At 35.8% G+C, this 14,806-nt stretch overlaps 2 protein-coding genes across 2 annotated transcripts; both read right to left on the minus strand.

Moving 5' to 3' along the window:
- Positions 1-10,730: 10,730 nt before the first annotated feature.
- On the minus strand, positions 10,731-14,395 carry LOC148931674 (disease resistance protein RPP13-like). The gene is made up of 2 exons (XM_089064545.1): positions 14,071-14,395; positions 10,731-13,959 (listed from the first exon to the last, which is right to left on the minus strand). The coding sequence occupies exons 1-2, from the start codon at positions 14,378-14,380 to the stop codon at positions 13,499-13,501; spliced, it is 771 nt and encodes a 256-aa protein (XP_088920671.1). The 5' UTR covers positions 14,381-14,395; the 3' UTR covers positions 10,731-13,498.
- LOC148931675 (putative late blight resistance protein homolog R1A-3) lies at positions 11,554-13,497 on the minus strand. The gene is made up of 4 exons (XM_089064857.1): positions 13,208-13,497; positions 12,831-13,054; positions 11,661-12,397; positions 11,554-11,571 (listed from the first exon to the last, which is right to left on the minus strand). Exons 1-4 carry the CDS (start codon positions 13,495-13,497, stop codon positions 11,554-11,556), a joined length of 1,269 nt encoding a protein of 422 aa, XP_088920983.1.
- Positions 14,396-14,806: the final 411 nt, after the last annotated feature.

Below are 14,806 nucleotides of genomic sequence, written 5' to 3' on the forward strand. Positions count from 1 at the left end.
TAGAAATAGTTGTTAATTATATAAAACGGATGGAGTAAGTTTTTTCATTTCTTAAAAACTACTACCTCCGTCACGTAAAAATAGAAACTAATTTTATTTTGGGTCATCCCTTAAAAGTAGAAACTTTCTAATGTTTATTTGTGTGTGTGTGTTTTTATTTGTTTTGTACATCATTTTATCTTTTATGGTGATATCATAGTTCTCGTTATGCTTTTAAGTTGTATATTATTGTTGATAGTATTTTAGTATTGAAGTATGTGTTGTAATGATGATATTTTTATTCGTAGATGTCACACCTCAACTCTTATTACTTATGCACTTAATATAAATAAATTCAAAATTTTCAAAAGCACACATATTATATAATTTCAAAAATCAACATTTATCAAGTACATATTTCAAAACATTCTGAAAAACAGTGGGGCCCTCTCACCACTCTATGTACTACACATTTATCTACATGCAAAAATGATGAGGAGGAGAAGGTTGCCAAAATGCGTCAGCCGCCGACCCTTATAATAACTGTAACTCACATCAACCCACGCATCATTGATATCTTATTCCTGAAAATTATTAGTGGTTTATATGAGCCACAACTCAATGTATATAAACCTTACCTTTAATTTCACACAGAAATATCAAACACATTCTTTCACCAACATATATCACCAGAAGTAATAAATATCATAAACAATTTTATATTCATATGCATATGCCTCTCCGTTCGTTTTATTATTCTGTGACAGATCAAGCCTGGTATCTGCCCGGGATTTCCATTGTATACGACCCGAAGGTCCCTTTTTTATCATTTGACCTTTCCACGAAGGTCCCTCTTTGCATATTTTCTTTGACTCGTAGGTCCATTATCATTGTATATGACCCGTAGGTCTATTGCCATTGATATCAGATCCAGGGCAATACTGTCACATATCCCTTTAATCACATGATTTAAATGATTCAAATATGATACATCAAACATATCCATTGCACCAATTATATATCCATATATTTCATCAATTAACTCCAATACTATAGATCAATATATCTATTGTACAAATCACATATTCACATCATTTACAACATCAATATCAATTACACATAATCATTTTAATCTCGCATCATATAATTCAAATATTCATTCCAATTTAACACATAGCAATCAATCAAATAAAATATGTAAAATTAAAAGTGTGATTTAAACACACCTGATTATAACAGATAATCTAGTGGAACACTTATTCTTGCTTCACGGTCTATGATTCTTGATGCTCTCTCCTAATCCAAGAAATTCGGAGTAATTTATTGGACTACTATTTTGCTTTTTCATTACTGTTTTAGTCCACCGTACTTGTATTTATACTTCATATTATAGAAAATGAGCACTTATTTATCTTAGCCGCCTTAATTTTCTACTACAAAACTAATGGTGAAAAGTGGCGTACTAATATCACTACACGCATACACATATATAGGAAAATATAATACGTGGCATAAAATGAGAATGTATAATTGTTGATAAATATTGTTGTTAGCTCAGCAAGACTCACACACTTAGATTATCTCACACACTCTCAGTATGAACAATCTCTGACACACACACAGAGAATACACACTAGAATCTTGATGAAATGTAGAGAGGGTTTCTTGGAGAAAAGGGATTCTCTTATTGACTGAATTCTGACTTCTACAAGATACAATAATCGAGCTATTTAAAGCTGGCATGAGAGTGGTAACTGCCACTAACTAACTGACAGAAGAAAACAAGAAACTAAGTCTCCAACGGCTATTTCCTAACAAACTAACTAACTCCAACGGCTAGTCTCTGGAACCTGTTTCTTCTCTGTTTTGCATTACCTTTTCTAAGTCTGAGACTAAGTGTGCACTCATTCTTACAATTCTCCACCTGAGTACACACTTCAGTCTTTACAGCAGATCTTGATCAAAGCCTTGCAATGATCAAACTTGTCTCTCCCTAGAGACTTTGTTAGCATATCAGCTGGATTGTGTAAAGTGTCAATCTTGACCACCTTCACTCTTCCCTTCTCTGTTTCATCTCTAATAAAATGTAGTCTCACATCTATGTGTTTGCTCCTCTCATGAAAATACTGATGTTTAGCCAAACACATAGCTGAGCTACTGTCACAATGAACAATCATGGTTCTCTGATTAAAACCAAATTCTGAGATCACACCCTGAATCAAGAAGCTTTCTTGTACTGCTGCAGTTAATGCCATATACTCTGCCTCTGTTGTTGATAGAGCAACAACACTTTGTAACCTTGACTTCCAACTGACCACAGTTCCAAACATAGTGAACAAATAGCCAGTTTGAGACTTCCTATTATCCATATTAGTAGCATAATCTGCATCATAGTAACCCACCACTACTTCCTCAACCACCTTATCACAACCATTAAACACAATAGCACAGCTACTAGTGCTTTTCAAGTACCTCAGAATCCACTTGAGGGCATTCCAGTGCTCCTTTCCTGGATCAGCCATGTATCTTCTAGTAACTGAGATAGCATGAGCCAAGTCTGGCCTAGTACAGATCATGGTGTACATAATACTTCCAACCACACTATCATAAGGAATAGACTCCATCTCCTCTGCCTCTTGCATAGATTTAGGGGCCTGCTCCTTAGATAGCTTGAAACTCTGTGACAAAGGTGTTGAAGCAGCTTTGGCATTCTCCATGTTGAATCTCTTCAGTACCTTCTCAATATAATCTGACTGAAAGAGCCATAACTTCTTACTGCTTCTGTCTCTCTGGATGTTAATACCAAGGATCTTCTTAGCCTCTCGTAGATCCTTCATCTCAAAACTAGACTTCAAATCATCTTTGACCTTTTGTATCTCAGCCAAAAAGGTCCAGCAAGGAGCATATCATCTACATATAACAACAAATAGGCTACTGGAGTGTTGCCTTTCTTCTTAATGTAGATACAGTCATCAAACTTGGATCTTAGAAACCCAATCTTCACCATCTGCTCATCAAACTTTCTATTCCACTGCCTTGGACTTTGCTTTAGTCCATACAAGCTCCTTTTAAGCAAGCAGACCTTACTCTCATTTCCAGGCTTCAGATAGCCCTCAGGCTGATCCACGAAGATTGTTTCCTCAAGATCACCATTGAGAAAAGCAGTCTTAACATCAAGCTGCTGCAATTCCCAATCTAATTGGTTCACCACAGCCAGCAAAATTCTAATAGAGGTGTGCTTCACTACAGGAGCAAACACCTCATTGAAGTCCACACCTTCTTGCTGTGTAAATCCTCTAGCCACCAAACGAGCTTTGAACTTAACTCTATCTTTATCAGTAGTTTCAATCTTTTCTTGAACACCCATTTGCAGCTTACTAACCTCCTTTCCTTCCCATTAGATTTTAGCTGAGACTTATCCACCAAAATCCAGGTTTTGTTTGGAGTAAGGACTCAATTTCTTCATTCATGGCTTCTACCCATTTATCTCTGTCCTTACTTCTCATAGCCTCCTTATAAGTGAGAGGATCTGTGAGCTCAATGTTTTCAGCAGCACACAAAGCATAGTAAACTTCATCAGAAAACTTCTGAGGAGGTCTCACATTTCTCTTGCCTTTATCTTTAGCAATCTGGTACCCTCTAGTAGTCTCTGAGGTACCTCCACCTTGACTAGAAACACCTACATCTTCAGCCTTTGTCTCACTCTCAGAATCACTAACTCCACCTACATCTTGGCCACCTGACTGCACCTTAAAGAAGTCACTATCAGACTCATCAGGAATTGAATCATTCTTCAAGTAGGGCATGTGAGTTTCAGTGAACACCACATCTCTACTGATGATCACCTTTTGCTTACCAGGCTCAATACACCAGAGCCATTAGCCTTTAACCCCCTTCTGATAGCCAAGCATAATACACTTCAGAGCCCTAGCTTCAAGCTTACTTTGTTTAGTATGTGCAAAAGCTGCACATCCAAACACCTTGTACTTTGAGTAATCACTATGAGCTTCATACTACATGTAATCTGGAGTTTCTCATTTTAGAGCTGAAGTGGGGCACTTGTTGATTAGATAGGCAGCAGTATATACTGCCTCTCCCCAGAATTTGCTGCTCAAACCAGAGCTTAGAAGTAGGCACCTCACTCTTTCCAAAATGGTCCTATTCATCCTCTCTGCAACCCCATTTTGTTGTGGGTTGCAGGGGACTGTCCTATGCCTTTTCATACCCTTCTCTTTCCACCACATGTCAAACTCAGTAGAGAGGTATTCTAAACCATTATCTGTCCTAAGGCACTTCACGCTCCTACCTTTCTCTAACTCCACCTCTTTGCACCATATTTTAAATTTCTCAAAAGTTTCTGATTTTTCTCTCAGAATATAAACCCACAGCTTCCTAGTGTAATCATCAATAATAGACAGGTAGTATCTTCCTCTATCAACAGAATTAACATGAGAAGGACCCCATAGGTCACTGTGTATGTAGTCTAGAGGAGCTTTAGATGAGTGTATACCTGTAGGATAAGGGGCTTTCTTTGCTTTCCCCAAAATGCAGTGCTCACAGGGATCCAACTTGATGTTGCTTTCTCCAGGGATTAGACCCTTTTTCACCAACTCTTTCATGCTACCCTCAGCTGGATGGCCTAATCTCATGTGCCATAGCTTCATATTCTCAGTAGATATTGAATGGCTTTCTCCATCAACAGCCTCAGCAGTTAGATAGTAAAGTGTATACTCTCTTTCAGCCACCATAACATCTTGCTTCCCTGATTGCACTAGAATCTTTCCCTGACTCATTAAGATGCTGAAACCTTTCTTCTCGAGAACTCCCAAAGAGATTAGATTCCTTTTGACTTTAGGAATAAACCTTACATCTGTCAAGATCTTGATGGAGCCATCTTGAAGCCTCAGCTTCACATTCCCAACCCCTCTGATCTTACAAATGTGATTATTTCCAAGTAAAACTGTTCCATCTGCCTCCTTGAGATCATGAAACCAGCTCTTGTTGGGGCACATGTGAAAACTGCACCCAGAATCCATAATCCACCTCTGATTCACCCCTTTATCTACTACATTCAGGAGTTGGGCAGGAGGATCTATACCCTCTACACAGTCAGAGGTGTTCTGACCCTTGCCCTCAGATGCCTGCTTCCTCTTCCAAGCAAAGCAATCTTTCTTTAAATGCCCAGGTTTCTTGCACCAGTGGCATGACCTAGTTTCTTTCTGAGTATCAGAGGTGGATCCCTTGGAATTTTCCTCATACTTCTTCTTGAACTTTGGCTTCTTGAATTTCTTGACATTGAGAGCCTCTGGAGCTTCCACATCAGTGACTTTGCTGCTAGTTTTCTGGAGTTCCTTAGCCATGAGAGCTGAATAGACCTCTGTGTAAGTGATAGGCTTATCTCTGCCATAGATAATGGCATCACTCAGTTGATCATAGGAGCTAGGAAGAGCATTGAGTGTCAAGATAGCCTTATCTTCATCTGAAATCTTCACATCCACAGAGCCAAGATCATCAATAATCTTGTTGAACTCTTCTTTAGGTAAAGTCTATTTGCTAGGGACTTAGCCAAATAGACTTCATCTAATTTTTCCAGAATCCCCACTGCAGTCTTGCATTCTTGAACATCTCTGAGCACTTTGTCTCCCAGACACAAGATTACTGCACTGTGGGCCTTAAGTTGCATCTCCTCCATCTTGGCCTGGGATTTGTCATCAAGAACTGGAGCCTTCCCTTTCTCTGCAGGTGCAAGAACCGCAGCCAACCCTTGCTGAATCAGCACAGCCTTCATTTTCATCTTCCATAGGCCATAATCATTTTTGCCCGTGAATTTCTCTGCATCTAGCCTCGCTGCCATCTTGAAAATCGCCTGGATCTTAGCTTCAAGAATTCCCACCGGACAGCGCCACTTGTTAGCTTAGCAAGACTCACACACTTAGATTATCTCACACACTCTCAGTATGAACAATCTCTGACACACACAGAGAGAACACACACTAGAATCTTGATGAAATGTAGAGAGAGTTTCTTGGAGAAAAGGGATTCTCTTATTGACTGAATTCTGACTTCTACAAGATACAATAACCGAGCTATTTAAAGCTGGCATGAGAGTGGTAACTGCCACTAACTAACTGACACAAGAAAACAAGAAACTAAGCCTCCAACGGCTATTTCCTAACAAACTAACTCACTCCAACGGCTAGTCTCTGGAAGCTGTTTCTTCTCTGTTTTGCATTACCTTTTCTAAGTCTGAGACTAAGTGTGCACTCATTCTTACAATTGTCACTTGGAACATATAAACTATATAAAAAAAATAGTTATACACTTTAATTCATTACCATTTGTATACAAATACATATAGATACTAAATATGTTTATCTAACATTACCGTGCATATATATACACATATTAACATATTCACGTGTAATATTATATTTTCATACACATATTCACATTATTACACATACACGCGTACTTATAACTTTTCAATTTTTATATATACAAATATCATATATGTCAATATGTAAAATGATGTATGTTTTAGGTTAGGGATGTTACAATTCTTTCCCTCTTTAAAAATTTTATCCGCAAAATTTATTCCTCTCTATGTTAGCATACTCAAAGAAATTGTTAACCCGTAAATAGATGTGGATAGTTCTTTCTCATCTTTTCCTCTGTTTCCCAAGTCGCTTCTTCGACTCCATGATTTTGCCAAATAACTTTTACTATTGGAAAATCTTTTCTTCGCAATTGTTTCAGTAGGCGGTCCACTATATTGACTAGTTCTTCTATATAACTCAAATTATCATAAATCCGTAGATCAAGATCTTTCAAGACATGTGAACGATCAGATCGATAAAGCCGAATCCTACTGACATAGAAAATATTATGAATCTGTGTCAACTCTGGAGGTAATGTTAACCTATACACCAATGGTCGAACTCTTTCAACAATATCTCACGGTTCAATATAATGAGGACTCAACTTACCTTTTTGCTCGAATCGCATGACTCGTTTCTGAGGTAAAACTCGCAAAAAGACTTATCAAGACTGAGATAGTAAATCGCGGATCTCTGTCAAGATATAAGATAATAGAATACCATATAAGCGTTCCTGCAAATAATGATGCCGAATCTTCAAAGCAAAATAATGTCGCTAATAACAGATTTTGAACAGAATAAGAAACTTCGTGTACTTGCGAGTGTTACGACGCATAAGCAATAAACTTGCCATTAAGTCAAAAGATAACCAAATCCATATTTCAACGCATCACTATAAATAACATAATATCTTGTCCCTGCGGAGATAACCAAAATAGATGGCATATTCAACCGATGCTTCCACTCATTAAAACTCTTTTGATATGCTTCACTCCATATAAAATAAGAATTCTGTCGTACTAACTTCATTATCAATTGAATAATAATCGAGAAACATTTCCAGTTGAAAACCAGTTCAATCTTTTGTAGATCCACTTCTATTCCAAAACCTGACACCACGTGTCCCAACAATACCATATGATCTAGCTAGACTCACGCTTACTCAATCTTGCAATAATCTGTATATCTCGCAAAACTTGTAATGATTAACAAGTCTTCGATTCTCGGTAATGAATATTTATTCTTCACTGTCACTTGATTCGACATTTAATAGTGTATATAAAGTCGCAATGTGCAGTCTTTCTTCTTCAAATATGATATTGGTGCACTCCAAGATTAAACACTGGGTCATATAAATTTCCTACCAGACAACTCTTGTAAGTGATTCTTAAATTCTTGAAACTCTAACGAAGACAGCTGATAAGTAGAAATAAAAATAAGTATAGTGCTCAATAGAGAAATATGTCTCCTGATAAGGTGATAATCCAGATAAATCTGCACTTCCAATACATCAAAAATCCGATCTAGATAATATAAGAAAACCTAGAACAATATATTGATTACCGTAAAATATCACTCGATCTCATCTCCATGAATATATTACCATTTCTTTTACTTGACAAGCTACCTTGGTTCGATGAAGTGAAAACCAATCTATACTCATAATAATATCAAATTTGTATATGAACAAGATAATCAATATCCGCTGGAAGTTCTACTAAATTAACTCGCACCATGCAGTCTAGATAAACCGAGATACTGAAATAATGTCAGCTCATAATCAACAAACATAGTTCCTTGATTAAAGACAAAACCTTCTCTGTTTCTTATCACAATACACTTCTTTGCATATATTTAGCATTGAGTTCTCTAGAAAAATCGTCTGAACTGAATACCGGAGGTTGTATCATAGCTTGTGGGACTGTTTCCCACCAAGAGTAAGTATTGCTTCAAAGAAGAGATACCCTATAATCAAAACCTTCTTCTGACATGCAACTCATCTGATTGAACACCGTTTCTATCACTTTTAACTATATCTCAGCCTCAGACAGATTAGTCCCATAAAATCAACAACTTCTACTTTTCCGAGCTCTTTAAATTTTCTACCTCTTTACCTCATCATTGGTCGATGTACCAAAAATCTCAATATGATGCAGCGTGTATATGAGATGTTTCTACAACTAGTTGATGATGCAGGGCGGCTGACCCTTCTCTCCTCGGTGACACATGTTCATAATAATACAAATGCAAATGAAACTTATGAACAAAATGTATCATACGATATGCATGAATGCTATGTCCCAGCGGGATTCTCCCCGCTCTGATACCACCTAAACTGTCACACCTCAACTCTTATTACTTATGCACTTACTATAAATAAATTCAAAATTTTCAAAAGCACACATATTATATAATTTCAAAAATCAACATTTATCAAGTACATATTTCAAAACATTCTGAAAAACAGTGGGGCCCTCTCACCACTCTATGTACTACACATTTATCTACATGCAAAAATGATGAGAAGGAGAAGGTTGCCAAAATGCGTCAGCCGCCGACCCTTATAATAAATGTAACTCACATCAACCCACACATCATTGATATCTTATTCCTGAAAAATATTAGTGGTTTATATGAGCCACAACTCAATGTATATAAACCTTACCTTTAATTTCACACAGAAATATCAAACACATTCTTTCACCAACATATATCACCAGAAGTAATAAATATCATAAACAATTTAATATTCATATGCATATGCCTCTCCGTTCTTTTTATTATTCTGTGACAGATCAAGCCTGGTATCTGCCCGGGATTTCCATTGTATACGACCCGAAGGTCCCTTTTTTTTATCATTTGTCCTTTCCACGAAGGTCCCTCTTTTATTTGACCATTCCACGAAGGCCCCTTTTTGCATTTTTGACCTTTCCACGAAGGCCCCTCTTTGCGTTTTTGACCTTTCCACGAAGGCCCCTCTTTGATTTGACCTTTCCACGAAGGTCCCTCTTTGCATATTTTCTTTGACCCGTAGGCCCATTATCATTGTATATGACCCGTAGGTCTATTGCCCTTAATATCAGATTCAGGGCAAGACTGTCACATATCCTCTTTAATCACATGATTCAAATGATTCCAATATGATATATCAAACATATCCATTGCACAAATTACATATCCATATATTTCATCAATTAACTCCAATACTATAGATAAACATATCTATTGCACAAATCACATATCCACATCGTTTACAACATCAATGTCAATTACACATAATCATTTTAATCTCGCATCATATAATTCAAATATTCATTCCAATTTAACACATAACAATCAATCACATAAAATATGTAAAATTAAAAGTGTGATTTATACACACCTTATTATAACAGATAATCTAGTGGAGCACTTATTCTTGCTTCACGGTCTATGATTCGATTCTTGATGCTCTCTCCTAATCCAAGAAGTTCGGAGTAATTTATTTGGACTACTATTTTGCTTTCTCATTACTATTTTAGTACACCGTAATTGTATTTATACTTCATATTGTAGAAAATGAGCACTTATTTATCTTAGCCGCCTTAATTTTCTGCTACAAAACCAATGGTGAAAAGTGGCGTACTGATATCACTACACGCATACACATATATAGGAAAATATAATACGTGGCATGATAATGAGAATGTATAATTGATGATAAATATTGTCACTTGGAACGTATAAACTATATAAAAAAATAGTTATACACTTTAATTCATTACCATTTGTATACAAATACATATAGATACTAAATATGTTTATCAAACATTATCGTGCATATATACACATATTAACATATTCACGTGTAATATTATATTTTCATACACATATTCACGTTATTACACATACACACGTACTTAAACCTTTTCAATATTTATATATACAAATATCATATATATAGTATTTATAATACAACTAATAATAGAAATATTCAAAGATAAATAAAAATATGTCAATATGCAAAATGATGCATCTTTTAGGTTAGGGATGTTATAGTAGAGACCTATAAGAGCATCTCCAATGACTTTAGGGCCAAAAACTCCTCCTGCCACATCATCAGCACAAGATATAGGCTAGTCATAGGCCAGCCAAATTATAAAAAATAAATAAATTATAATCACGCAAATTACGGAATTAAATTTACGACACAAATATGGAAAAATGCGATAATTTTATTTAAACTAAAAAAAAAAGTAGTAAAAGAAAATTACATAATTAATTAAAATACAAAAAGAAAATTACATAATTAATTAAAAATACAAAAAAATTACATAATTAATTAAAGTACTTAAAAAATTACATAATTAATCAAAATACCTAAAAAATATATAAAAAATGCTAGCCGGTCGCTAGCCGATTTGGAGGCTACAATGGAGGCTAGCCGGTCGTGTGAATCGGCGTGAGCTAGCCCATCGGCTAGCCAAAATCACGCTAGCTGGTCCCAATGGAAGTTAGCGGATAGGCTAGTCGATCGCGAATCGACTAGTCGATCCGCTAGCCGCCATTGGAGATGCTCTAAGTGTCGTAATGAACAAATATTTTCATTTTAGTTTAATTTAAAATTTATTTAATTATGTATTTATAATTATATAATACATATTATTAATATATAGTATTATACTTTTTTAGCCTTTAATCTTATGTAATGATGTTATTTTTTATTTTATTTAAATTATTCAAAATGTATAATTAAGAGTAAAGGCCAAATGTGGTCCCTAACATATAACCGTTTTATCAATTTGGTCCTTAACATTATCATTTTGATTATTTGGTCCCTCACAAATAAACTCGGATCCGAATCGATCCTCACTTAATAGAACCGTCAAAAAATTAGACGGTGATTGCAATTTGACTATATTAAATTACTAATGGTAATTAATTATACCTAATTATAATTCTTAATTCTTATTAAATTACAAAACATGTAGGAATTAAGAAGCCAAAAAACCCTTTACAAAGCATTCTTAATAAAACCCTTTATTATAATTCTTAATTCCTATTAAATTACAAAGCCAAAAAACCTTTGAGAATATTAAAACTAATGCATATACTTATTTTATTTATAATTTAGTTATTAATATAGTAAAATCATCATTTAAGTATCTTATCGGTTTTTAAACATGGCCGAAGAAATAGATAATAGTCGCACCTATGGTCAATCTATTGAGCCAACCTATCAGATTCACTAATCCAGGTCAGTCAGTCTACTCAAACTAATAAATTAGCCACTAAGAAAAAGAAGGTTGGGTTGTTGATTGTTACCTCAAGAGTTGTAAACCATCTATCGACGATCTTTATTAGAAGGCCTTCATTGCAGAGGTCCTCTTGCTCCTCCTTTATTGTTCTAGCTGAATCGTTCACATAATCACTACAACCTCTCACGTTAATTGACTGAAGTGTTGGTATATCTCCAATGCCTAAAGGAATCTCTCTCAACTTTTCTAGACATTCAAGATTAAGGTGTTCGAGGCGTGGAAAGTGGGTGTTGTCTGTGTTCCAACACTCGATATCACAACAATGAATCAGTAAGAAGTTGAGATTCAAGAATTGGTCTTCAGATGTTTCCCACTCAGATCCACTAAAGGAATTATTTTCCAGCTTGAGAACTTGAAGAAGCGGCAATGAACCTATTTTTGTACTCATATCCTCCCAAGGTAGCTTCGTGTTTACTAATGTCAACTTCTTGAGATAATACGGAAAGCTCACTTCTCGCACAAGATGGCTATTCTTGGCATTGTACTCAAGTCGAAGCGTTTCAAGTTTGTGGAGGCGACAAAGATTGTTGAGGTAGTAATTATCTTTTTCTCCTGACCCGTCTTCTTCTTCTGAGGATTCTTCATAACCGTAGTGTAAATATTCTAACTTCAACTTCTTGATGTTAGCAATTTTTTTAAGCACGCCTTCGCCAAACTTGAGATTGCTAATTTTTGAAAGTGTATGTAGGTTTTCCAACACCATATCATGATCTTTGCTGAGAAAATATGCACCATCAAGTGTCCCTGGAGAGGTTTTGACATGCCTTAAGTAGAGGCATCTTCCAAATCTCGAAATCAAAATCATTATAGGCCATTCCTAAAATCAATGTCTGCAAATTCCAGAGATAAGAGACCGAAGAAGGAATTCTCAAAAATGACTTATCTTCATAAACAACAAGAAGCCGCAAGTTAACTAGCCCAAGAAAATCCTCATAATTTTCATCAATATCTCTTTCGAAAGAGGATTCGTCAAACCTATATGTCCTCAACAATCTAAAATTATACGATAAATTATTTGGACAGCCCCCAAAGAAAGACCGGACAAGTGATGCAGATGCCAACGATTGAATGAGTTGAGTTGGATATTTCGACAAGGTGCTTAGAATACGGCGTTGAGAATTTATGTCTTGAGGAATGCCCTTCTCTCCCAACACACCAAAAAACCTCAATTTTTTACCTTCTCTCAAGCATAAATCCCTCAGCAGATCATGCATTTTGAGTGATTTTAGTTTCCCAAAACTGTTGTGTTTTTCAACTATAAGTAGATTTCGATCAACAAGTTCTTCTAAGTACTCTATCGCCACCTCTTCCAAGGTTTTCCCCTTAATTGGTTTTAGAAATCCCTCGGCAACCAAATATGGCATGATCATAGAGATTTTAATCTCATAATCTTCACCATACCTTCCCATATAGAGAAAACATGGTTTCAAATGAACCGGCAAATTACTATAACTCATGTATAATATTTGTAAGCAACTCTCGCTATCATCTGAATTCACAATTGAACTTAAATTTTTTTCAATAAAGCTCCAATTTTCTTTTGTTCTTTCAGACCTTGCTAAGAGTCCCCCTATCACGGCAACTGGCAATGGAAGTCCTTTACAACCTTTCACAATTTTTCTCCCGATGTCCTCCAATTCAAGAGGGCATGATTCTTCCCCGAACACAATTTTGGAGAATAGACTCCAACTCGCATACCCATCCAAAAAATTCATATCAAGACCATTCGAGTAGTTAAAGTGAGATGCCAAGTTTGATAGCCTTGTAGTCACTATTAATCTACTCCCATTTATATTATCTGGGATGAATCTCCTAATTCGATCCCATGCCTCAATATTCCACATGTCATCCATTACAATAAAATACTTCCTTTCCTATCAAATATTTGTATAAATGTTCTCCTAATTCATCTTCTCTCAGATCACCCATGCCCCCTTGGCCTACTTGGTCAAGAACTTGTCCAAGAATTTGCCATGCATTATACTCTTGAGAAATTGTTAACCACACACAAACATCAAAACTTTCCTGGACAAGTGGACTTACATAGATATTTCGAGCAAGAGTGGTCTTGCCTATCCCACCCATTCCAACGATCGGGATAATTTCGCGACCAAGTCCACCTCCAGTGATCTTGTCCAGCATTTGATAGAAGATCTCATCAAAACCAATCATGATAACATTTTGAGCAGTGGTAGTTGATCTAGCGGTGCTCAGAGGCTTCATGATGTGCAGTTGATCTTGGACTACCATTTTCTCTTTAATCTTAGTCTTGATCAAATTCATGTTTTCTAACACCTTCTCCACACCTGTTAAAAATAAAATGATCACCACAACTTGATTAGAAATTTTTGGGGAAATATCCATAAAAGTTGAAAACCAACAAACAGTTTTATTCTTTGTTGTAAAATAAGCAAGACCTTGATGGAATTGATCAGAGCTGATGTTTTCTTCATAATTTCTTGATCGAACAAGAATTTGATCGACAATATAGGACTCGATCACATCTTCAGCATGATAAGCCGCTTCTGCAATCCGACTCTCCCAATAGTCTTCTTCTTCAGTGCAGCCAACATGGGAAGAATAGCCTTCAAGAAAGTCTTGAAGGAAAGTAACTAGTTCAATTAGAGATTCAACTTGTTTTTGATGGAGGGAAATAGGAGGGTGTGGATGACTTCGAATTTGATCTATAATAAACTTAACAGAAACTAGAGCTCCATAGGCAGCCATTTTCAAACTTAATTTTCTCACTTAATCTCTATAGGTTTCCGAGAGAATATGTTTGAAAACAAAGAATCAAAAACACACTTTCACATGAATAGTACTTATTAAGTTAATATTTTTTTGTCTAACAACCCATTGACAGATTAAATAATCCCATAATTGGGGTGGCATGAAAACTTTTTCAATGGAGCCAACTAAAGCACATTTATTACTAGCCAAAGTATATAGTATTAAAGAAAAATGTGATGCCTTGTTCAAATTATAATAGGAGTATAATTTTAAGCTATAATTATTGTAGACTTGTTATCGACGCTACTTTCTTGAATGACGTTGATGCTAGCTGTAAAGTTGGTCACTAAAGTTTCCAATAACTGAAGCAAGTTGAGATTAAAATAATCTTTCACACTAAGAGTATAATTAATTAAACTTCTT

The sequence above is a fragment of the Salvia hispanica genome, chromosome 2, assembly GCF_029641045.1.
Source record: "Salvia hispanica isolate PSC_SH4W2 chromosome 2, Shi_PSC_v1, whole genome shotgun sequence".
Taxonomy (NCBI): domain Eukaryota; kingdom Viridiplantae; phylum Streptophyta; class Magnoliopsida; order Lamiales; family Lamiaceae; genus Salvia; species Salvia hispanica.